At 37.5% G+C, this 24,560-nt stretch overlaps 5 protein-coding genes across 12 annotated transcripts; 2 read left to right on the top strand and 3 right to left on the bottom strand.

Annotated features, from left to right (window-relative positions):
• Nucleotides 1-1,542: 1,542 nt before the first annotated feature.
• On the bottom strand, nt 1,543-3,314 carry LOC140972883 (transcription factor MYB11-like). The gene is made up of 3 exons (XM_073435349.1): nt 3,165-3,314; nt 2,885-3,014; nt 1,543-2,293 (listed from the first exon to the last, which is right to left on the bottom strand). The coding sequence occupies exons 1-3, from the start codon at nt 3,295-3,297 to the stop codon at nt 1,543-1,545; spliced, it is 1,014 nt and encodes a 337-aa protein (XP_073291450.1). The 5' UTR covers nt 3,298-3,314.
• A 1,619-nt stretch (nt 3,315-4,933) lies between these two features.
• On the bottom strand, nt 4,934-8,166 carry LOC140989093 (transcription initiation factor TFIID subunit 13). Of its 6 annotated transcripts, none has more exons than XM_073458257.1 (7): nt 7,967-8,162; nt 7,093-7,217; nt 6,970-7,007; nt 6,382-6,441; nt 6,201-6,275; nt 5,580-5,691; nt 4,934-5,243 (listed from the first exon to the last, which is right to left on the bottom strand). In XM_073458257.1, exons 2-6 carry the CDS (start codon nt 7,193-7,195, stop codon nt 5,581-5,583), a joined length of 387 nt encoding a protein of 128 aa, XP_073314358.1. In that variant the 5' UTR covers nt 7,196-7,217; nt 7,967-8,162; the 3' UTR covers nt 4,934-5,243; nt 5,580. The 6 variants fall into 6 exon arrangements, with proteins under 6 accessions (XP_073314358.1, XP_073314359.1, XP_073314363.1 ...); XM_073458258.1 differs by having other exon boundaries at nt 4,934-5,069; XM_073458262.1 differs by lacking the exon at nt 4,934-5,243 and adding an exon at nt 5,245-5,477.
• A 1,641-nt stretch (nt 8,167-9,807) lies between these two features.
• Nucleotides 9,808-13,024, top strand: LOC140989077 (phospholipase A1 PLIP2, chloroplastic-like). The gene is made up of 5 exons (XM_073458253.1): nt 9,808-10,550; nt 10,998-11,462; nt 11,579-11,638; nt 11,729-12,145; nt 12,237-13,024. Exons 1-5 carry the CDS (start codon nt 10,014-10,016, stop codon nt 12,792-12,794), a joined length of 2,037 nt encoding a protein of 678 aa, XP_073314354.1. The 5' UTR covers nt 9,808-10,013; the 3' UTR covers nt 12,795-13,024.
• A 1,256-nt stretch (nt 13,025-14,280) lies between these two features.
• LOC140989067 (uncharacterized) lies at nt 14,281-17,200 on the bottom strand. The gene is given in 4 exon segments (XM_073458250.1): nt 14,281-14,696; nt 16,065-16,284; nt 16,757-16,931; nt 16,934-17,200. Coding segments are annotated over 4 exon segments (639 nt in total). The 5' UTR covers nt 16,962-17,200; the 3' UTR covers nt 14,281-14,480.
• A 955-nt stretch (nt 17,201-18,155) lies between these two features.
• On the top strand, nt 18,156-23,897 carry LOC140989049 (BRCT domain-containing protein At4g02110). 3 transcript variants are annotated; one of them, XM_073458221.1, is made up of 10 exons: nt 18,156-18,453; nt 18,560-18,649; nt 18,783-18,887; nt 19,465-19,566; nt 19,732-19,816; nt 20,050-20,119; nt 20,248-20,292; nt 20,375-22,720; nt 22,804-23,020; nt 23,111-23,896. In XM_073458221.1, exons 1-10 carry the CDS (start codon nt 18,352-18,354, stop codon nt 23,672-23,674), a joined length of 3,726 nt encoding a protein of 1,241 aa, XP_073314322.1. In that variant the 5' UTR covers nt 18,156-18,351; the 3' UTR covers nt 23,675-23,896. The 3 variants fall into 3 exon arrangements, with proteins under 3 accessions (XP_073314322.1, XP_073314330.1, XP_073314339.1); XM_073458229.1 differs by lacking the exons at nt 18,156-18,453; nt 18,560-18,649; nt 18,783-18,887 and having other exon boundaries at nt 19,515-19,566; nt 19,732-19,865; nt 20,055-20,119; nt 23,111-23,897; XM_073458238.1 differs by lacking the exons at nt 18,156-18,453; nt 18,560-18,649; nt 18,783-18,887 and having other exon boundaries at nt 19,547-19,566; nt 19,732-19,820; nt 20,053-20,119.
• Nucleotides 23,898-24,560: the final 663 nt, after the last annotated feature.

Genomic DNA, 24,560 nt, shown 5'->3' with positions numbered 1-24,560 from the left:
GATAAAGTAGTTTAGCTCACTTGTTTCATCTCAATGCGGATGACATGTATGGGTTTTGCTATTGGCTCCAAATGCCCGTGCTAGCTCATGTTTTTCTAAATATAGCTGTTGCCCATGACATTTAATTCGGCTCTTCTTTGATGTTGTAAGGATCAGTTGGTAGAGTCGAAATGTATAAAGGATGGGAGGTCTAGGCCGCGGTGGTGAGTGAATAGACTTTTTCAATATTATTGATGAAGCTCGGATAAATTAGGTGAGTGAGCAATCTATCGAGTATAATTGTGTACTTTCCTTGTAAATACAGGTAACTGAGCAAAAGGATCCCGGGATGAGAGATTTGCACACTTGGTAAACAAAGAACGTCGGTGAAGCGTCAGAAAGGTTTCCGACGTAACCATTCAGACACTTGAGTTGGTTGAGTATATTCACGCAAAGGAAATGAAAGTGTTATAAATGGAATATATAGTGAGTGTTTTGTGATAAAATGCTAAGTGAACGTGTCAAATGATCGAGCAAACTTGAATATTTATAGGAGAAAAGGTAATGATGATATTGTTTTTCAGTGTTTGGGTATTCCTCATGATGAAACGACTGTACATTCCTACCCACCTGAAAACTTGACACTATCACTACTGACAACTTATGTTATCTGAAGTCTTGTTACATCGCCCTTACGTGCATTGTCTGATATATTAATGATTTTGAGAAATGATACTCCATATTTGTGCGTCTAGGATCGAGGTCTGTCCCGAGATGCTCATACAGTGATCATGATGTGAGAAAAGAGATAGGATAATAATTATAATAATAATAATTAGGACCAAAGAAAGAGAACATATTTCTCGAGGGAAAGGATGCACCTTTGGTTTGTCCGACACTTGACGAGTCGTTTTTACCAATTAATTTTCAATTAAAAGTTGCGTCGGCTGAGGAGGAGTGACGGGACGGCCGTCGATGCAAAGTAATTGCCATCTTCCAATTTGGCTTTTCCCGATTCTTCTTTTCATTCTTTTCATTTATTTATTATAATTGTGAATTCATTTTCAGAATTTAATGCGAAAGCGTCGTAATACGAAAATCTCTCTAATTTCAACGTGTGTAGGCAAAAGGGATGTATAGTTTTGTTGTTTGGGTGATGTTTCTCTCAGACCAATCGTATTTTAGTCTAATTTTATTAACATGTGTAGGTAAATATTTCTGTAGAACAATAAATAAACGAGAAATTATTGCATCGAATTGAAACGATGAATCGACAAGTTTAGAAGCATAGTGAAAATACGAACGACTTGTCGCGCAATAAATGATTAGTTTATGATCATAAATGAAATGCGGGCACTAATTACACTCTCTCTATGTTGGATGATTAAGAGTATTCGTCTTCCTATTATATAAACAAAATATGATATTTAGATCCCCCAAAATGAATATAAATATGTGAAAATATGAACGACCTACATGATCCTCCGACGAACAAGGCTGGAAATATATACATATATATATATATATATATATATATATATAGATAACTACATTAATTAACATTTATTGGGATAAAATCCATGCTACCATTTCACTATATTTGTCTGAGTCCCTATCACTGTTCACCCGAAGGCGTGGCGACAACGTGTTCGTTTCTTGTCCCCATCCTTCATTTCCCCAGTCCCAATCCAAATCCCAGCCAACTCCGCCTCTGTAATTTACTGGAGAAGCCACGTTGGGCCAACATTCTCCAATATTAATCTCCAAAGATCCTGGATTATCACGCACATTTCCTGACTTGTCACCGTCGGTAAATTCCTTGTTGTCCTTTTCCTTCTTCGCTTCTTCCATGGTCGGCAAGATCCCATCAGCATCAGCCAACAAGTCATCTAGGGACAGAATCCGGCTGTCGACTCCCAGTCCTGGTTCGCATACGATCCCCAGCTTCATTAATGGATCTTCCCGTGGCGTCAAACTATCCATCGAAGCATTCACATCTTCACCTTTGTTTTCCTCCCAGGAAATGGTGCTGAATGACTCCTCTTTGTGTACTAGGGTTGGAGTACTCGGGGTTCTACTGCATGGTTTTGGGTTGCTCGAGTTATGATTTTTATGGGTTTTTGTCTTCTTCACGGATGAACCGGCGGCGGCGGTTCGCTTTCCAGCCTTAGCTGCTGCTGCAATCGCCGGCGGCGGGAAAAAGTTCGGGTTGGGTTTCCGGTAACTGTCTATTCTTCTACCTAAATGAGAGTTCCAGTAGTTCTTGATCTCATTGTCGGTTCGACCTGGCAACAACCCAGCCATAATAGACCACCTAACAAAAAGCCCTCAGCTTGTTATTATTTAATCCATGCTACTAACATACTGTTTTTCTCAACTTCTAATTTCTTTGTAGCAGTTTGTAAGGCATACGAGAGCTTGTAAGTTATGAAAATTGTTCAATTTTTTTAAAAAAATATTGTTTAAGAGCTCAAAATATCCGATTTGATCGTGTATATTAATTAAAAATTGGTATTTTATCATATCCAAAATAAATAGCCACCCAGCTGATAAAATCGCTCGTGTCCTAGCTAAATTTTTTTTTGTCGTCTAGGAGGCTGCTAGATCGTGTGGTTTTTTATCGACTCCGAAATCGCCTCATAAAAATTTTTTGTATGTTTTTTAATATTAAAATAAATATATAAGACATATTGAGAAACTTATTTAAGTGAAAATAACATATATAATGGTAATTGATTATACTTTGAAACGAAACCTGCCAATAGGCTGATATGAATATTCTCATGGAACATATATACGAACTTTTATATGAAAGTCAAATCTTTAAATTTCAAATATAAATGCACATTTTACTTTCTGATCATACAGCTTAGTTTATTTTGTCGAAGTGATCTAGAACACAAACCTATTTCCCATGGATGCATGAAGATTTATGATGATTTCGTCTTCTTGTGCTGAAAATTTGCCTCTCTTGAGGTCGGATCTCAAGTAATTTACCCATCGCAGCCTGCAACTCTTCCCGCACCGAAGTAAACCTTCATGAAGTACATAATCATATAAGCAACCAATGCCGCCGGCCTATAAACTCGACCGGTTTCTTTGAATGAAACTGATCAGGTTCGAATCTTGTGAATGTACGTAGAAATTTGAACGTGAGAAAAGGAATTAATGAAAAAAAAATTCACCTGCATTCTTGGGCAATGACTTCCACGATCCTTCTCCATTGGCTAATACATAATGTTTAAGCTTTTCATCTTCTTCTGCAGTCCATCTTCCTCTTCTCAAGCCCACTTTCTCACAGCATGGAGATCTCCCCATATTAACCACGTACCAAACTAGTTAACACACACAGACGAGTGTGTGTATATATATATATATATATATATATATATGTATAAACTAGCTAATCCTATATATATTTATTTACGATGTGAATTTTTTATATTCATAGCTGCGAGTTGTCGTGTATTGTCGAGCATTATATTGAATACAAAGTGAGTTATATATGGTTGGATATGTACATCAATAATGTATGTCAGCAATGATAATTAATGCAGATTTTGAAATCATCGTGTGTGTGTGTGTGTGTGTGTGTGTGTATTCATAGGTTGAAAGGCGGCGAGTCTGCCACGACGGCTGTGTTGCACTTTACCTAACGTGGCTGCTGCACCGTCGATCGCCTCTGACGGGGCGACAATCTCCCACGTTCAACATCAATAACATTCTTATAATTTCGCTAGTTTTTTTTAGGTAAATATAATTTCAGTAATTTAATTTTCTAATCACCAAATATATAGTTCGAGTAAGTTATACAATTAATTCTTTTTACTCGAATCATTCTATGTTACGGGCCAAAATCTCATAGCTTTCTCTAAAAATTTGCAATTTTCGACCCAATCGTCCCAAAATGAGAGGGCCTCGCACACACCCGACTATACACACACACACACACACACACACACACACTTATTTAGCCCACCAAAACAGTGTAATTGAAATCGAGATTTCAAAAGTCCGTTTGATTCGGGGGAAGGGGTGTTTACAACTATTAAACTTCCGATCACAATGGATGAGTCACACACATTGAATTCACCCAGTCTGCAAGAATAGCAATCATGTCGTCCGATTGGAACAATGGTCGGATCGCAATTGGCTTCTTATACTTTGCACGGCAGCAGGCAACTCTACTCCAGAGAGCTGTAGTGGTGCATATAATTGAGTTCTCTGCTCAAATACCGAGGGGCTAATAACAAAAATTTGTTCCATTTGCCTCTGAAATATCCTATGCATTTGTGATTATTCTGGCATGAATTGGAGTTCTCCAAAAAGTTTCATCGTGGTGATGTTCTGTAATCAACATATATTGTAAATGGTGCGATGGAAAAACGTTTCGATCAATTATTCTACTGTATGCACCTCATTTTAATTGCATTAATTTTGTCGGGGTTTCAGGAAAGAGCTCACACCAATATTTACTTTACAGGAGATGTTATTTGCACCCATTTGGAATCATACCTCTCCTTGTGGTCGGGATCATTTGAGCAGATGGTTTTAGCTATAGATTGCTGTTTTGCTGGAGCCAATTGCGCATCACAGTCACATTCTTTAATTTTACCTCGATTTCATTTCTCAGGTGCAAGCACTGGTCGGTTTTGAGAGACCATTAAACACCTCGATGAGTATTTGGAAGACTTTAGCTCAAGGTGAGTTTTGGCTATACTTGTAATTTGCATCAACTTTCATGCATTACATTTCATCTCCGTCGAATCCCTTTCATTTTATCAAATAACAAGTGAAACATGAAATTGATTCATCAGAATATCACAGAGCCAAATGAAGTGAAGAAGTTTAAAGGCGAAGGAATGCCATTACACTTTAGTAACAAGAAGGGTGATTTAGACGTCAAGTTTGAAGTTCTTTTCCACTTCATTGACAGAAGCCCAAACGACAAAGATAAAGGAAACTCTTGGTTAGGAAATAGAAATTATACTGTCACAATATACATGAAACCACCCCTTTTGAGTTTTTGCAAAACCATGTTCACTCCTTCGCAAGTTTGTTCAAATAGTATAGGATCGTCTTCTAAACACCTGCAAGTGAGCACCCGGTTGGCCCTGCCTTCAATCTCATATTCTGAGCTTCATTTTTTTACTGTAAGGGAATTGCTTTTGGCCAAACATGCTTGTACTAGTAACTACGAATTAGTGAAGCTGTTGCAATTTTACAGATTCACGCACCCACCGACATTTCAGAGATCTACAAGACTGACAAATAAAAGAATTTATTATTTTTTCCGTAACTCGTGCTTCTACATAAAAACTTTGGTGATCAATTTGTCTTGCACCCTAATATTAAGCCAGTGCAAATATGACAAATTCTTTATAATCTAAAGGAAGACGAGCTCTTTCTGAAACGCTGACCAACTTATAATCAATGAAACCCATGAAGCTTAATCGAAACCAAGAACTCAGACCATTTGAAGGCAATTTATCTTGAAACTTTTGGGCACATTCCATGAAACAGAGCAATGTACAACTCAATAAGTTGAACGCTGAAATCCTAAGAAATAGTGGTGAGGAGTGGGAAGAAGTTTATAACACCTCAGTCAACTGACGCCAATTTCTCTTCGTCAACCTCAAAGGCTTTCCTTGCTTGCTTCAGTTCTTCATTCATTGATAACAGCTCTGTGCAACGGTTTAGCTTTGGCCTATCCTATTAACATCAAGAAATGCACGAAGTTTGAAAGCATTCAGCTCAATACTAGAGTTTTAAAGTCATTTTCCTAAATCCTACTTAACTAAATACATTCCTATCACTCACCATTGAGGGCGCCTTGGCACATGGAAATAACGTAGGAATAAAACATTCTCAACCCCATTCCATTTTTTGTACTTGGTAAACCCATGAGAATGTGTGACTATTCCATGGTATACCCATTCTCATTCTCCCATTTTTTTTATTTTTTAACATCTTATAGTAGTAAATCTTTATAATTTATTTGTGAAATAATAATAATAATAATAATAATAATAATATTTTTAATAATAAATAAATTTTAAAATAAAATTAGTGTTGATATCAATAATAAAACAATAATAATAATTTTATTACATTCTTTTCCCATTTTTTCTGATACAATCATATGAATTCATTCCTAAGCAGTACTGAATAATCTCCACGATTCTAAATGAGATGATTAAATTTCCACCAGAGAACCATACCTTCCGTATCAGAAAGAGAAAATCCTCAGTTAAAAGCTTTCCCCTTTTTGTTGCAATGTCTTGAGCTTTATGGACCTGTGAAAATCACAATTACTGATTGCATGTAAGACAAACCCCAACCGTGATTTACCATAACGAAGAAATTAAGGGATTAAGGAAGGGATTAGAAAGGGAATCTTGCCATATCTGTGACATACTCCACAACAATGTCTTCAACAAGTGCTACAGTTTCTGGAAGCGGCTGTATTGCAACAATTGAAACAAAAAATCATTAAAAATAAAGATCAGATGAAAATGGTACGCAAACATAATATCATCTCTCCATGTTACTTGTAGACATGAAAATTTGTATAAAGCTGTAAAATAACATCTGTGGCAAAAGCAACAACCCCACTAAATTCATTGACCTGCGTCCTCACTATGATTTTATGATCTACATACAAATATTTGTCGTACTTTCTTACTATCATTACAGTTGAACTACAGGATATATACAGCAGATTATGTAGGATAAAATCTGATGTTCGTGGCATGGGATCAGCTACATTTTTACTCTAGAGTTACTGAGCAACTTCACGGAAAAAGTACATGAAATGAAGATTTCTGTCTTCCCACATTAATACTATTACAAGATGGTTAGACCTTTATAAGTAGCCATGAAATATAAAATACCCAAAAAAATATTGGCAGAGTCTCGGTCGCATATAATATATTCAGCTACACGTCAAAGTAAAGATGACACAGCCAAAATGAGATAACGAATACTCACGTTAGACTCATCCCCGAATCCATACATCATGTGTTGCACTGTAGAATCCAAATGAACAACGAGTGCCGGAAAATTAGTAAATAAAATACTGAACTAAAAAGAAATGAAATAGAAATGACTCACAATCTTTCTGAAACATTCCGCGTTTGCGCTTTAAGGAGGATTCTGAAGGTTGGGACGGACCAACTCTTGCTTTCGAGGAAGATCCTGCAGCTGAATTATTCATCCTCTGCACCTCGGAATTTCCCCTTCACACCACAAATAATGTCATAGTCATCAAAAGATTCTCGAATGCATGATAGATCAATTTTTTCTCGAAAACTTATATCAAAGAAAACGAGTGGAACCTTTTACAGCCAATGGGGTAATGCAATTTATCCCACTCGAGTTACATTAGGCAGGATAAAGATGAAACAGATTTCCATATGAATAAAATTATGTCAGATTCAGTAAGTAATAGTTGGTGAAACATCAAACTTTCAGTGAGAATAATCTCCCAGGTCCTAAAGCCACAGTAAACTCAGTATATATAATGGAAAAAACATTACTCAGAATATATCCATGAAAATTAGAGTCAGAATAAAACAAGAAAAAGCTCAGAAAATCGAACGACCAAAACTGGAATTCTTCTAGACATAATACAACAAGGCTCCTGTGATCAACGATAATTATTCAAGTTATGAAATCAAGAGGAACTTCTGCATTTTAGACAGATTCTAACTGGAAAACCAACTCCTAAGGACGTAAAAAAAGAAAGGAAATTCAACCTGAGATCGTTTCCGTTTCTCTCGATTGGTAAGAGAAAGAAACGTACAAACACACAGAAGTGGTCAAACTTATAACTTTTATCCACTCTTACCAAAATAAAATGCGACACACAGACACCAAAAGGAACGAAACGGATAAAACCAACAATAAAACAATTGATGAACAACGGATGAAAACCCACTATACATCATATAAAATAAGAATAAATACTGACGGAGCACCTCCGCACCTTTGAGTATGTACCCCAAAACCTAAACGGGAAAGCTAAAACATTGCAACGAACATGAAACACGCCAAGATTCGAATCCAAATTTGAATCCTTCATCACAAATGCAGCGGAGTGTTGGATTTACCTCAGCCGCGAAAGGTGGGGCGGCGACCGGTGCCAATGGATCTTCGATTGATGGAGGCGGTCCAATTTGGGGCTGGTCAAACTGAAATTCACGCAACTATTATGTTCTTACGATATTTATATATGGGCCAATTTTGAGCTTCCACTTTTCATCAGAATTAAAATTTGATGTTACGAGCCCAACTTAAAATGGGCCACTGCATCTTATACCGCATAAAAGTAATCATTTTTCTTCAATTGATGGATGGCTACGAGCCCAACTTAAAATGGTTTCTATTTATGTAGTTTATTGTGAATGTATTTTGATTTTAAGTAAATATTTTTCTTTTTGAAAATGTTTGTTAAGTCAATTATTAAAAGAAATAACAGATTTTTAATTGTGCTCGGATTTGCCGAAAAATTCGATCCGTTCGATCAACTTGGCAAAAAAATTACAGGGTTCGTATATTTGATATATACGAATATTTTTTAAAATGTCACGAATAAAGTGATTTCTTAATTATTTTTTATTTTTAATAATTATATGTTACAAATATCTCTTATCTAATATTAAAACAAATAAAAATAAATAGTTTATAAATCATGAGGTTATGTATATCACACATTAGTGGAGTTTTTGGGAATTGTACCCTCTATTTGCATTTATAGCTAACATTCTTATTTTCCAAAGACTCGTTTACCTAATTATGATCTTCAATTTTCTTACGGAATAATTAGTATTTATTAAATCAGGAAATTAATTAACAGTTTATATTTTATTTACTATATATATATATATATATATATATTTGTAATAGTCATATAATATGGTAAAAATGAAAATTTTTAAATATTTTCATATTTTGATCAAATTGGCCACGTGCATGTAAAAGTCAGCCCCTGGAATTTGTTTTGGCAGTGTTTTCGTGGGCCGAATGTGGGCCGACAAATCCAGTTGATGTCTTAGGAAAACTACGAGGATTTTACCGACACGTCATCTGGCCTTTCTACTTCATCCGTTACACGATAACGTCACATTCACGCCATAAATTAGAATTTCTGGATTTTGGATAATATATACACAAACGGGTAATCGATGTAGCATATATATAATTTTAATCATTAGTTAAAATTATAATAAATAATAAGTTGAAATAATTATAACATTTTAACGTATAACTAAAACACAAAAATATGTTAAATAAATTAATCAGAATTTATATGGACATTTATCTTGTGTGCTTGGAAACCCGAAATTTCCATAAAATGGAGACATTTGCATATAATTTTCATCTATTTCACTGGCTAAAATGGGTAGACAAAAAATACCGATGCACCCAAAACCTGCGAACACACTAAAAAAAATAGAGCTTGTAGAAAACGAGCACTGCAAAAAAAATTTATATCAGCGACGGTTTTTTTCGTTGTTAACTTTTTTGTTTTTTGTTCACGTGGAGTTGTGGGTGGAAAATAAGTTGAGAAAAAGGTCAAGGAAGTTTGATTGATATGTGAAATTTACGAAAAAAATTATGTAACTAAAGCGATAAATAATTTTTAAATTTTAGTATAGTTTATAATTTTTTAATTGGAAAAACAAGTAAATAAATTTAAATAATGGATTATGGTGTGTGTGTGTTTTTTAAACAAAACTATTTGAAATTGTGAATGAAAGTGGGGGATCAAAAGCGCGTGTTCGAGAGTCATAAGTATAAAATATATTGAGAAAGGGAAAAAAAAAAGAGAGAGAAGAAGATTGTTTCCTGCTGAATTGGTTGCGTTTTCCTCTCTCGCTACGGCACAAGACTTCTTGAAGAATCAGCGAATTCAAAGATTGTGGTTTACGTAATTGTATATACTTATATAGAGACACACACGTATACACGTAGAGAATCGCATAGAAAAGTATTTCAAGTTTGATAAGAAATTTACGATCTTTCTGTTTGAAATGGATGCATTGTGTTTGAAGGCAGGGATTCAAGCACTGGCGGCGGCGCCGATTGCTACCACGGCAAATGGGTGCTTCCGTCTGAGTGCGGCGGCGGCGGAGAATCCGCCGGTTTCGGCTGCGCCTCGTGGAAATAGGCGGTGGGGGTTCAATTTCGGGAACCCGCTGAGATCTTTGTGGCCAGGAGGTCGAAACCGATGCGAGCCGGCAATCGCGGTGGACGACGCGGTTTTGGTGGAGGAGAAGGAAGAAGAAATCGAGGAGAATGAAGAAGACGCGCTCGGAGAGAGTTGGGTCTTTGACATTGAGTCTCTTGAAAGTGATGGAGTGAGATTGGAAGTAGGCGACGATAAAATCTGTGGTGAAGAGAACGAAGAATGCGATGCATGCGGGATTGATGATGATGATGATGAAAAGTTCGAGTTTAATAGAGAATCGTTTTCGAAACTGCTTCGAAAGGTGCCTTTGGCAGAAGCTAGATTGTATGCTCGGATGTCTTATTTGGGGACATTGGCTTATTCAATCCCTCAGATTAAGGTATGATTTTACTTAAAGTTTGGATATTTTATCAGTTTTTGTGTAAGAGAAAAAAGGGTATGAAAGAAGATAGATGATCTGCACGATTTGTGTTTTTTTTGTTTTCTTGTTAAAGCGTTCTTGGGGTTCTGCTAGCTTCTGTTAGATTGTGGATTTTCTTGAAAAAAATTTGTTCTTTTCAAGAAACTGGGATCTTTGTACCTGAATAATAGATCAGAGTTCCTTCCACTATTGCTTCTGTTTGCTTAGCTGCATTGTTTGTTCTCACAGTAGCTTCTTTTCGATTTTGGCGCTGTTTAGTTTCTTGACTATTTGTTTGCTTTTGAGTTTGATATGTTTGTATTTGTGGCACTGTTTTGATTAATATTCATATGAATGTGATTTGGTGCTTGGAGTGGAGTTTGCCTGCATTTTTATTGTTCTTTAACATTGGTTTGAATGTTGCAGCCTGAGAGTCTTCTAAAGAATCATGGATTGCGGTTCTTGACTTCTTCCATAGAGAAGAAAGAACAAGCTGCAAAATCCAAGAAAGAGAAGTTATCAGTTGTAGCTGAAGCTCAAGAGGAAGAAAGAAATGAAATAAAGCAGGAAGGGAGGGAACCAGACCGGCCAAGTGCTTCTTCCGCGTATCAGATTGCTGCTTCCACGGCTTCTTATTCGCATTCTCATTCGAAATCCAGGGGAAGTGAAAATTTGTCACGAAAAATCGATGGAAGTACAGTCAGTGTTGATATGATAAATAAGGATGTGGCATCGTTAATTGGAACCACAGATTCGGTGACTGCAGTTGTTGCTGCTAAAGAGGAAGTAAAACAAGCTGTAGCAGATGATTTGAACTCAACTCGCGTGTCACCGTGTGAGTGGTTTGTCTGTGATGATGATCGGAGTGCCACTCGACTCTTTGTAATACAGGTAAAGAAAAGAAAGCCAAGTGATTGTATACATCATTGTGATTGTTTCTGAATTTGGTCATTCAATGAGTTGGGTGGTTCTATTTCTAAAACTTTGGGATGCTTCAATACTCTCAGGGATCTGAATCAATGGCATCATGGCAGGCTAATCTCCTTTTCGAACCCATTCACTTTGAGGTAACATATCGGTGTACCATTTCTCAGACATTATAAAAGTGCTGTGTGTCGTGAAAGTTTCATGAATTGCATCAAATGCATCTTCTCCAGGGACTAGATGTGCTTGTGCACAGGGGCATATATGAGGCTGCAAAGGGTATGTATGATCAGATGTTGCCTGAAATCCAGGCTCACCTTAAATCTCATGGAGATCGTGCCACTCTTCGTTTCACGGGGCATTCTCTCGGTGGAAGTTTATCATTGCTTATAAACCTCATGCTACTGATAAGAGGAGAAGCGCCCCGTTCATCTTTACTTCCTGTTATAACTTTTGGTGCGCCATCTATCATGTGTGGAGGGGATCGCCTATTGCGCACCCTTAAATTGCCTCAAAATCACATTCGGTCGGTCATAATGCACCGAGATATTGTCCCTCGTGCCTTTTCTTGCAATTACCCCGACCATGTCGCCCGATTTCTCAAGGCCATAAATGGGAACTTTCGAAATCTTCCGTGTCTTGATAAACAGGTAAACATTCACTTTCTGAAACTGTTACCAATCTTTGGTCAATTAATTATACACATCTTAAAATCTTATGTGCGGAACTTTTCATCAACAGAAGCTGTTATATGCTCCCACAGGCGAGTTTCTAATTCTTCAACCAGAAGATAAATTCTCTCCAAACCACGACCTCCTTCCTTCGGGAAGTGGCCTGTATGTTTTATCCAGTCTAGCATCGGATTTTTCCAAATCAGAGAAGCGAATCCGAGCTGCGCAGGCCGTTTTCTTAAACGCCCCTCACCCTCTCGACATATTAAGTGACCGTTCAGCATATGGTTCACAAGGAACCATTCAAAGAGACCATGATGTGGGCTTTTACTTGACAGCCGTTCGGCACGTGATCCGTAAGGATCTTAACTGTATAAGAAAAGCTAAGAGGGAACACCGCCGTAAAGTTTGGTGGCCACTCTATTCACCAGGAGTTGATGCTGGTATAATTGTGAGTAGGCCGGTTACGACAGTGGACCTGATGGGCCAAGTTCGATGCAAGTTATCTGTGGTTACAGAGACTAGTACAGAGACATTGAAACGGTTGGGTTCACTGGTTAGGTCGAAACACATGCATTTGCTTGTGGTTCTCTTGTTTCCTGCTAGATTGTTGATTGGAGACCTATAAAATGGATCAAAGTTTAGTAGTGTTTCGTACTGGAAAGTGATTCTTTTGTAATGACCAGATTGTAAACGCCTGGCAGTTAGGCGAGTAGATGATTCTTTATTCTTTTGGCCATACAAGCAAGCAATTTGTGTTCCCTTGATTTGTGGACTGGGTACTTGGACACCACTTCATAGTTTTATAATTTAGTATTGATATACAACTCCATTTATTTATCTGATATAAAATTGTCACAGTTTTAGTATTAACTTACATCTCAATATCGTTCCAAAAAAACGGGGGAGAAAACTTGCATCTCATTTTCTTGGAAATTGCGTGTGAAATATGAGCTTAATCTTCCAAACGTCCGCTACTAGTTATTGTCACACTCGGAAGAGTTGAAAGCGCATTTTTGGGAAATAAAAAACAGACATTGTTGCGGCATAGATGATCTTTCAATAAGTACAAAATATCCTCCCCCAACATCCATAATACATGAACCACAGATTTATCTGGATTAGATTTTGAGTCAGAGAAAGAAACCGTGTTTGCGTTGCCTTTTATCTAGGCGATTTCTGAGAAATATACATCCTGATTTTAAAATTTTCTTTGATACAAACATTAGTGTATATGTATGTGCGTATGTATCCATGATGTGTGTCTGTGTGTATACATGCAGATGAGTACATATAAAATATATACGCGAATATATACTTTTTCCATGGTGGGAGGTGGGGCAATTCTAGTCATTTCATTGTCGAGTAACTCTCATTTGGGAAGTAAAGGCTTTCAATATGTATTCTTGAATCTTCTTTTCCCATTATACATAATTTCTCCTCTCCTTTGTACCGAATGCAATGTATGGAGTTGGGGCCATATAGCTAAGGCCCTGTTATTCATATACGCCAAAATAGTAGCCAAACTATACGAGAAGAAAAAACTTGTGGATTTAATCAAGGGAGTATTGATGCCAAAATAAGGGTCCCAAGTCTAAATGGCTCAACACTCGATACATATCCATCCAACAAAGCAGACACACCTTGGTCCATCTGCAAGTGGCTAAAACTGTCATCCAAAGCTTACTGCATCCTCTTGCGACTGGAATGGTGCGGAACCTGCCGATTTGACTAATTACCATTCAGCAAAATATCGCGTCGCCTGTAATGGTTACCTTAAGAACATATTACAGATTTCCCCTGGACTAGCTAGTCCAATGAAGAAATTTGGAGATGGACTTTTCTTGAAAAATGATCTCAACTCCAAAATTATGCCTCAACTCCAAAATTATGCGTGTTTGACTTTTGACAATTCTGAGATGGTTGACTCACTGTGAAATTTTATAAGGCGAGTGATTAAAGACATAAACACACCGGAAAGACTCGTCTTGATATAGTGTGGACAGTCGTCGGGTCTGGAGCGTTAGCCTGTCAACTTTAGTTCCAACAGAAATTTGAAGCAAGAAACAAATCTCAACACATACATGGTCATGTTCCATATGGACTTCGAGAGATGAAAATAAAAGAACAGACAGGATTGCTTGGTAATTTGAAATCGAATAAGACCAGAAGTTATCACTTATCAGTGCTGATGATTAAAAATTTATTACTCGATATTGAATCCAGTATTACATGACATCGCTTGGAAGTTTGAAAGAAGTCGGGAGGAACAGGTCCAACGTTTGATTTTAACACACGATTACTGTATAACAAACTATAAACTGATTTTTCCAGCTAAGTACCAAGAATGGATGGCAAGACTGCCGAATGACATAATATTTGCAAGAGAAGACAATCCATGAATCATTCCAAATTTCTTGTTCATGGAAGCAAGCTTTGGGTTTTTCTTTGCAACTTCTTGGTTCTTTGTCCAACCAACTTCTTCCCCGATATTTGCTTCTCTCTCCACTTTGTGCCTTTCTTTCATCATCTGCTCCAACATTGAGAAAACAAGGTCATGCCTTAAATGACTAGAATACTAAGAGAGAATTCCAAGTGTACAATATGCAATCTTCTGAAATTTATCCACAACACTAATGGAATCAAATTGATTAATAAAGTTTCTACAACAAAAGAACATCATAGGACAACATTATTGGAGAGAGATACGGGGACAAGTTGAATTATGTCTCATCCCTCCCCTCCGCTCCACAACCACATGGGACAGTTCCACAAGATCAACAGACAACACACTGGACGTGTTACGGAGTATGGAACCAGGCAGCACGAGCTCAATCAACACAGACCTAATAACACACTAAGCTCTCTATTAAAGGATAAAAAAGAAGGGCCTGGTACTTAGACACTTTGGATGGGAAAACAGCATAAAAGGAGGTGGGGGGCCATGCTTATCAGTTATCGGAGGGCGACTCGGGTATAGAGTAGTTGAGCAATGAGAATTCTAGCTTGAGCTGGGGCATAGATATGGGTGTACAAGGGAAACCAAAAAACCGATCCTAAACCACACAAATGAAAACAAAAAATTCTGTTTGATTTTAAACCGAAACAGAAAAGTTCGGTACAGTTCTGGTTTCACGATTGTAATTTGCAGATTAAACAGAAAAGTGAACCAGAAATAATTTTTGCGGTTAAAACTGAACCCAAACCAATACCAATTCAAAGCTTAAGTATTTTAATTTTTTCGACAGTATTTGTTTGTTATTATCTAACTTTCTCAAGAAATATTGTAAATTTCTCTAAACGAGGGTTCTTTTTCTACATAAAATGAATAAATTTTACTATAAGTAATATATAAAGTAAAGATTTTCAGTTTAAAATTCGAGTTGAGCTAAAACCAAACCGCAATTTTCAATTGGATCAAATTTGATTTAGTATAATTTGGGGTTCGACTTTGGTGCAGCAACCATTAATCAAACTTGAAGGTTTTGAAAATCTAAAAAACCAAAACTACCCACACTGAAACGATGAATACCCGTACACGACGATGGGTAAGTCATATACCTGTATCATCTTCCATTTTAATCATTTTTTAGCTGGATTCCCTTGATACGGGATTACGGGTAGTTTCAAAGTTGAATCTTCTTTGATAATAAAAATATCTATTAGCTCCTAGTATTTTAAATGTCATTGTAATAGGACATCCGTCAACTTAACTCTGTCTCTATTAGATGAAAGAATCAAAGCTTTAAAAAGCATCAGTATCCACAATCCGAACTTTATCATAACTGCAGAATCATTAGTCTGACATATTTCAGCAAGTCTATAAACTTGCGAAGTCATATTCGATAGTGATGACTGATGATTAAGAACAGTAACACAGTGACAATAGTGTTTGTACCTCAATGGTCATGGGTGTAAAGACTACAAGGTTGCTGAGATTGAAACCAAAGGCAGCAAGTAAAAATCCCAGTTGGTACTTCTCAGCAGCTCCTGAGGACTTCCACGGGTGCAAGTACCCGAAAGCCCCGAGTGCAACAGCACAACATACCCCCACCATTGAAAAGTAGGCCGGGAACATTTTGCTCTGCAAATTACCAAACTGATGCCTAGGCAAATTCCTACAGTAAACACGCCTCTATTATTGGCATCCAATGATAACTCCCCGAGTTTTGTATTATATAAACAAGATCCCTTCATTCTCGGAGAAATACTTCTTGGATCAGTTTAATTAATAAAAAAACAAGATTTGAATCTTTGTAATGGCGACTGGCGAGGTAGGAAGATAACGCAACGAGTTCATAAAACTATCATCACCAAGTGCTTCCCAGATTCAACATCTCCTGTCAACATCATCCCAATTACCATGAAAGATTAAAACCCCGCAATGGGAAAATGAATGGCGTGGTTGCAATTATACAAACATTGCGAGCTTTAAAAATGGCATCCCTCGCTTTCTTTTATTATCGATCATTTTACATGAAGCTAATCCAAATTATGGGAACTAAAAGGAAAAGATAACTCGCACTAAACAACTGAATGAAAGTTATGGCCAACAAGTTAAGCATAAATTCGAAAAAAGAGAGACAATACTTGAACATGATGATGCCGCCTATGAAAGTAACCCATAAAGCGGCGCCCCAGGCCGTGGAGAAGCAGAGAAGGTGAGCCAATTTAACTACAGTGACGATTATGGGCAAATTCTGTCCGCCCGATATCGACCCAAAGGATTCCGGCGAGAAAATCACCCCCACCGCCAAAAATGCACCGCGGTTGTAAATCTTGTCAGCCAAGCCATATTTTTTCACGAAAATCGGATAGAAATTCACCAATTCCTGGCTGAAATTTTCAGAATAAAGTACAGAATTAAGGACAGAACTGCGTAAAATTTGGAGGTTTCTGCTAGATTCTCTTATAATTCATCGCCGCAACAGCCAACCACCACAGATTCCACTACTGCAGTAGGAACATATCTATCGACTAGATAGCCGCATGAATTCTAATATGGATCGCGTGACCACCCGGAATTCTTCCCATTGAACCCGACCCGGATATCGACCAATTTTTATTATATTTTTTGTATAATAAAATAGCAATGGTAATTTATTATCTTTCTTTTATATTTTTCGAGAACGAAAATTGATATATGGCCTATTCAAAGCTTCTACCGATATACGCATAATGTATGATTATTTTTGTATCAGAGCTCAAAAAGTTATATCATATATTCTGAACAACATATTTCGAGAATATTGTCATCAATAAATGTTTATTATCAAAACTTACTCTAGTGATTATTTTATCTTTAGACGTCGAGCAAGTAAGTATATTTATGCATAATTAATCCTGAGTTATTTTGATTTAAGTTATTTATTTGTGTGTTATTTTATTTCACTTAGTATTGTCACTATGTATTACAATATTTGAGACAACATTTAAATCTGATACACACAACTTTTTAAAAATTATACATTTTATGTTAAACAAAATATACATCATACCAACAATATAGATCCATTAAAAAAATTTGAAAACATCTGAACTCAGAATTTTTATAATCAGTGATCTTTTTTTAAAAAAAATCGAGTCCAAGTCCATTAAAATAATACAAAATGATATCTCGAAAAAAACAAGAAGATAAAAAGGAGTGACCCTGTGGATTTTTAATAACCGGAATACTATATAGATTTAATCGTTTGCAAATACTCCTTTAAAAGATTCGGACCAGATTATTCGGATCACTGATATGCTAACCGGTAATTCGATCCGATTTTCAAACATTTGTGGAGATCTTTAATGGGCCAAATACGAGCCCAAATTTTGTCAACGGAGGCCCATGTTAGAGAAAATAACCAGGCCCAGATCAAATATGATTGAAGCAGAAAATGACACGTTTCCACAGAATGATGAAGCACGACAAATATTTTCTGCTCCCGCCACTTCAATAAAATTGAAACAAATCCCTCCTTCAATATGTGAATTCCCAATTTTAACCTTTCCTTCCCAACTAATTCCCATCTTCATACACCCCCACCTTCTTCCCCGAGAAGCTATTCGATTTCCGTAGTAGTTTCTGAATCCACTTGCACCCCAAAAGCAGTTTCTTTTGCAGCAATTTTTCGCTATTTTCTGTTCTTATAGTGATTTGGACCTGCAGTGCTTCTGTTACACCGGATACTTTTGCCAGAATGCCGGAAAGTAGGCAGATTTTAGCGTTTGAGGAACCTGCAAAACCCTTTGCGGGAGCTCGTTTTGTTCTTTTCGGATTCAACTTTGATGGAAAAGAGAAGGTATGTATTGGGTGGAATTTCTAGTTGTTGTTGATGGTGTGTTGTCATCAATTCGGCTGCTGAAATTGAGATACCATGTTCTTACTTCTATTCTTGATTTGTTTAGATTCTGTCAAGGCTTTTTGAAGGCGGGGGACTTGATGCTGTAAATTATGGTCCGGATTGCACTCACGTGATTGTTGATAAGCTTGTTTATGTGAGTATATAACGTAACGATTCAAACAGAAATGCTCTTATTCAACGTTGAATTGATTGTCGTGCTGTGCCCGTACGTGTGCTAAGTTATTTTTTTGGCTTCAAGCCTTTAAGTTCGCAATTGTTGATGTCAGGATGATCCCGTGTGTGTTACTGCACGAAGGGATGGAAAGACACTGGTGACTGGCTTATGGGTTGAGCACAGTCTTGATGTGGGAGTGCCTGTTGATCCTGCTTCCGTAAGCTTTTCCATGCTCCCAATGACTTCTTTTTTATCCTAATGGAAAGGCATTTACGATGGCAAGTTAAACAAGTATTTCTAGCTCTCTTTAGTATGGCCTTGCAGGGTTTCAAGTATGTGCGCAGGTTGTTTCTGTGTGTTTGAATAAAAGTCCAATTTTCCATTAAAAATGTCTCAATTTCTTATGCACATGTCAACATCTACACGCTTTAAGATTTTAGTTGTTTGTCACGCCTTGAAGCGCCATCTAGTGAGTCGCCTTAGGTTCTATGAAATGTTATGTAGCTTTCTATCCCATCAAGGCCTTGTTTCAATGAATTGATATTTGGGTCACTAGTACATCAAATTCCCAAGGTTTGGTCCTCAAGTTTACTTCCACTATATCTTGCTTTTTCCTTTCTTTTGGAGCGTTGCCTGTGAATTTTAGCTCTTGCTCTTAATGACAAATCGCTAGAGGTACCATTTTGATGTAAAAATATGGCAAAACATCTGGTCTACTCCCCGTGCTTGGTTGTATTTTTCAAATTTTGCTGCTTTCCTTGTCATGTTTTTTTATAATTCAAGGTTTCTTGCAGATCATATATAGACCCGTTAAAGATTTTAATGGGATTCCGGGTGCCCTACTTTTGATTGTTTGCTTGACTGGATATCAACGACAAGACCGAGATGATATAATGGTTCTGTCTACCACTCTGTCTATGCTGTATTTATTAAAACTAAACATAACAAGCTTTATTCTCAATCTGTGCAACTTTAAGAACATAGTTTCCTGTAGGATGGAAGTAGCTGAATGCATCATAATATTTAACGTTATCCCGCTATAATTTCTTTTCTTTGAACAGACCATGGTTAGCTTAATGGGTGCAAATTTTTCAAAGCCATTGGTGGCAAACAAGGTCACTCATTTGATATGTTACAAATTTGAGGGTAGGTTATTTTCTCTCCTGTTCATCCGATATGCAGAATATAATATATGGTATGCAACACATGTTGACAGCCTTGTGTAGTCTTGTTAAATATTTTTCTCATTATCATCTTCCATGTCCTTTGGCTTGGTTTAATGTAGAGAATGAATTTTTTTTGTTCATGAGATTTTCCAAGTCTGCCTACAAACGAAAGTGATGCTTATCATAAAATTGTTCAACACGATGCTTGAACAGGAGAGAAGTATGAGCTGGCAAAGAAAATAAAGAAGATAAAGCTCGTCAATCATCGGTGGTTGGAAGACTGGTATGCGAAATTCTTAAATTAGGTCTTCTCACCATGATTGATTGATATAGTTTGCACATGCCGTACAAACTTTTCTTCACTATATCCAAACCATCTTTTATTTTTATGCTGTGTAAACTCATTTACAGTTTGAAGGCTTGGAAAATTCTTCCAGAAGCGGATTACTGTAAGAGGTGAGTTAAACTCTTTTACAGTGTGAAGGCTTGGGAAATTCTTCTGTTTTATCTAATCTACTTCATATTAACCATGCTACAGTGGATTTGAGCTTGAAATGGAGGCTGAAGCTAAGGATTCCGAAGAAGAGACGGAAGACATGACTTCCATAGTAGATGCAGGAAGGATAAGTGCTGCCAGTCCTCAACAGACACTGCTTCAAAATAAAATTTTCCATCAATCACCAGCGAAACCGGAAATTCTTGGAAATGATTTATATTTAACTGAACCTAGATATCGGGCAAATGCTAGCAATGCTAGTATGGTCCAGTCAACTCCTGGAAAGGAGATCTACTTAGATTCTGTATTAGTTTTGAATGAAACTCGTCGTAGGCAACTTGATCTCTTAAGCTCTTGTACTGCCAAAAGTCCTGGAAAGATGCCCTTTGAAATGCCATCAAACAGAAGTGACGAAGAAATGGTGTCTCATAAGGTTGAAAATGTCTTAGCTTCAGCTTTTGATGGTGCTAAGAAGTCTCCGGATGCTGATGTGTCCAAATCTAGTGGCAAGATTCATTGTAAGATCACTTCAGGAAAGTCCAGCATCCCACTAAGATCAGAAAGCACGGAAACTATTGGAGGAAATACATCTGTCTCAAATGTTGATAAACTTTGCGTTGGTGGTGGTTTTAACATAGCCTTGGAGAGACACCAAGATGGAACTGATTTTAGTTGGCTAAAAACACCTATAAAGGGAACCGTGTCACACCTTGTGAATGAGCAAACTATTACATCATCTGAGAAGACGAAAACATCTGATGTGCTTAGTCCTTCCAAGTCACCAAGGGTAAGCTGCATTTCGAAAAGATTGATGGAAAGAGAAACGGTGGAGAATGTAACTGAAGTATTGGCTTCTGGAACTGCAGTTAAGGGTTCAATGGGAAAAGGGTTGGTAGGTCCAGTTTCTCCCACAACTGATGCACGCTATCTGAAAGAAAAGGCTTCATCGTCCCCTAAAAAAGCTTTGAACATTTCTAAAACTCCTATATCAGAGGATAAACTAGAATGCGGCAAGGTTGCAATTCAACATTATCGTAAGAAAGGAAAAAGGAGGAGCTTGTCCACCAACACAGAAATAAAGGAACTATCTTTGAGCCGAACCAAGTCTTTCCATTGTGAAGATGAGATGCATCAAAGTGATGTACTAAGTGTTGAACCCTCATCTCCTAGAGCCAATTATGAGGCAGAAAAGTCAAATAGTTGGGGTGATTTGGACTTTTTAAATGAACAAACAGACCCTCGGGTAAAACCACCTAAAACTAATATGCCAGTTAAGAAAACATTGGGTTCTAGACCAAGTTTCCGTAAAGGGGCAACTCTAAAACACAAAGGCTCCATGAACCTTAAGAAAGTCTCACTACAGAATGAGGACATTATCCATTCAGTTGAAGCTACTGCTGCTCCTGTAGACACGAACATGGCTACTAAATCTGAGAAGGTTGGCATGATTCCTCCAACTAATAAAGACCCGAGTCAACCGGCACCAGTGAACAATTTTAATAAATCTGGAGAAGAAGCTACAGATGAAGATGGACCTCTGAATGAAGAAATTAAAGACCCGGAGGGCAAACGCGAACTTGAGATTGATTCAACAAGCAACAAAGAAAAGGCTTCTGAAGTTGAATCACCAAATTCAGGAAATATTTTCCCAAGCAAAAGGCCAGGTAGTTGTAAGGCTGAAAAGCAAGCTCATTCCAAAATCATACTGTCAAAGGCAAAGGTGGCAAAATCTGGGGAAGTTGCTGACTTTGCTGGAGCTGAAAAAGGCACTCATGGTAAGAATATTGCCTCAGCTCAATTTATAGCCGCTGGTGATGTTCTGGAAGAGAAGTCAAGTGGGGGTAAAAAACGTGCTCTGGGTAAAACCAAGAAAACCAAGTTGGAAGACACTAGAAAAGAAGCTATAAAGAATGGTTCCAATACTAAACAGGTTGAAAAGAAGACAGTTGTAGACAATGCACCTGCAGTTCCATTGGCTGGGAAAACCAAGACAAGGCCGACCAAGAAGTTAAAAAGATCAGCTGATGCGGAAAAGGAAAACGAACCTGTCACAGACAGGGATCAAAGTCCAAACAAGAATGATACCAGAGTAGCTGAGATAGCCATGCCTGAAACACTAAAAAACCCTCTGAAAAGTAGCTTGAAAGTTGACAGAACCAATTGCAATTTGGTGAAAGGTAGACAGAACCTTGAGGTAAAAACTGAACCTGCGTGGTTTATTTTGAGTGGGCATAAGTTACAGAGGAAGGAGTTTCAGCAGGTTATAAGGCGATTGAAAGGAAGAGTTTGTAGAGATTCTCACCATTGGTCATATCAGGCAACACATTTCATTGTTCCAGATCCAATAAGAAGAACAGAAAAGTTTTTTGCTGCTGCGGCGTCTGGAAGGTGTACCCAAGTTAATTTAATCTCAAATTCTCTTAGTACTGCTCTATCATCGAATTTGTTTGCTTAAAAAATTAAATTTGCAGCTGGGTTCTGAAGACAGATTATTTGACAGCGAGCAATGAGGCCGGTAGATTGTTGTCAGAAGAGTCGTTTGAATGGCATAAGAAAGGCCTAAGTGAAGATGGTGCAATCAACTTAGAAGCTCCTCGGAAATGGCGTCTTCTGAGGGAGAAAACTGGTCATGGTGCATTTTATGGAATGCGTGTTGTCATATATGGGGAATGCATCGCCCCTCCATTGGTATGTTTCTAATTTCTCTCCTTTGTTTATGCTCATTACATTTGACATTTTTTTAACGAAGTATCTTTATCTTTGTTGTATTCATATCAGGATACTTTAAAACGAGTGTTGAAGGCTGGAGATGGCACCATATTGGCAACTTCGCCTCCGTACTCACGTTTTCTCCAGTCGGGGATCGATTTTGCTGTTGTCAGTCCAGGCATGCCCCGTGTCGATATGTGGGTTCAAGAGTTTCTAAGGCACGAGGTACCTTGTGTCTTAGCTGATTATTTGGTAGAATACGTGTGTAAGCCCGGTTTTTCCCTTGAACGGCATGTACAATACAATACACATACTTGGGCCAAGAAATCACTTGAAAATCTTGTAAAACATGTAGAAGAGGTTGTTGAGGATCCGAGAACACCAGAAGATCATGGCATTGATGTAGCATGCCAAGTATGTGGATCAGGGGATAGAGGAGAGGAAATGTTGATTTGTGGTGACGAGAGTGGTACTTTCGGCTGCGGTGTTGGTGCCCATATGGACTGCCTTGATCCTCCACTCGTGGAAGTCCCGGAAGAAGACTGGTTTTGCCTATCATGTTGCAAGAAAAGGGAGAGTACGGAAAGTATCACCCAAGACCCTAAAAAACGTAGTTCGAAAAGGAAGAAGTGATCCATTTGATCCTTAATACTAATGTTGAGTTCTACAATATATTATTGATACATGCATGTAAATTTTTTGATAAATAGTTCGTTAAAGCGCGAGTGAAACAAACATGAGCCGATAATATTTAACTTGTTTGTCACCACCTTGTGCCGATAAAAGTAATTTCCATGTTAAACCGGGTCGAGATTTCATTGAGCCCATTAAGAGAGGTGTATGGTAAAAGTAAGTGAATGTCATCTCATAGCGTGGAAATTTCCAGTCTATGCTTCAAAATATTGGGCCTATTAAATACTCAGGTGGCGACTAATCGAATCGATCCACCAATAAAACTGACCGGGCTGAAGTCTCTGTGCGACAAAGAAAAAGGATTTAGGTGGATTCAACCCATTATTCTGATATATTTAAGTCATAAATTTTGGTTAGTTTCGTTTATGTCGTTCATTCCTTATGCTTAGGAAAGTTTTGTGGATCTTGCTCGATGGGCATGCCTCATCTTCTTTGTCCTGTCGGCCCAGCTTCACACAAAACAGAATACCAAAATATTGGTCCGTACATTGTTTTCATCGTAATATAAGCTAATAAGTTATTCTAACTCTAACCACTTAAATGTTTGAAAATTGAGATACACTTAAAAATAAACTCTTAAACCTACCTTAATTCATTAACAAAATTATCATTTATTTGTTGGATAAAAGGATTACTCCACTTCTATCAGACTTACCCGTGTTCGACAATTGATATTATTTAATATAACTTTTATTTTTTTAAAAAATAAATAAAAAATCCCTATTTCGAATAAGATCGTGGGTACGTGGAGGCGAGTAGTATCCTTGGAGCTGGAGTAGAAAATGAGCAAGTAATATTTTAATCATAACAAGAATTTACAGAATTA

This window comes from Primulina huaijiensis, chromosome 1 (assembly GCF_012295235.1).
Source record: "Primulina huaijiensis isolate GDHJ02 chromosome 1, ASM1229523v2, whole genome shotgun sequence".
In the NCBI taxonomy this organism is placed as follows: Eukaryota; Viridiplantae; Streptophyta; class Magnoliopsida; order Lamiales; family Gesneriaceae; genus Primulina; species Primulina huaijiensis.
Note: the sequence above shows the minus strand (reverse complement) of the source record. Positions and strands in the feature narration are given on the sequence as shown.

Coding starts and splice junctions, on each gene's coding strand:
- LOC140972883 (XM_073435349.1), bottom strand. CDS start 3,297: ATGGGGAGATCTCCATGCTGTGAGAAAGTGGGCTTGAGAAGAGGAAGA. Junction 3,015..3,164: donor GTCATTGCCCAAGAATGCAG/GTGAATTTTTTT, acceptor TACTTCATGAAG/GTTTACTTCGGTGCGGGAAG. Junction 2,294..2,884: donor CATGCATCCATGGGAAATAG/GTTTGTGTTCTA, acceptor GCTTTTTGTTAG/GTGGTCTATTATGGCTGGGT.
- LOC140989093 (XM_073458256.1), bottom strand. CDS start 7,195: ATGAATAATTCAGCTGCAGGATCTTCCTCGAAAGCAAGAGTTGGTCCG. Junction 6,442..6,969: donor GATTCGGGGATGAGTCTAAC/GTGAGTATTCGT, acceptor GTTGCAATACAG/CCGCTTCCAGAAACTGTAGC. Junction 5,692..6,200: donor TTCTCTTTCTGATACGGAAG/GTATGGTTCTCT, acceptor TGATGTTAATAG/GATAGGCCAAAGCTAAACCG.
- LOC140989077 (XM_073458253.1), top strand. CDS start 10,014: ATGGATGCATTGTGTTTGAAGGCAGGGATTCAAGCACTGGCGGCGGCG. Junction 11,639..11,728: donor TCGAACCCATTCACTTTGAG/GTAACATATCGG, acceptor CATCTTCTCCAG/GGACTAGATGTGCTTGTGCA. Junction 12,146..12,236: donor TTCCGTGTCTTGATAAACAG/GTAAACATTCAC, acceptor TTTCATCAACAG/AAGCTGTTATATGCTCCCAC.
- LOC140989049 (XM_073458221.1), top strand. CDS start 18,352: ATGCCGGAAAGTAGGCAGATTTTAGCGTTTGAGGAACCTGCAAAACCC. Junction 18,650..18,782: donor TTGTTGATAAGCTTGTTTAT/GTGAGTATATAA, acceptor TGTTGATGTCAG/GATGATCCCGTGTGTGTTAC. Junction 22,721..22,803: donor GCTGCTGCGGCGTCTGGAAG/GTGTACCCAAGT, acceptor TTAAATTTGCAG/CTGGGTTCTGAAGACAGATT.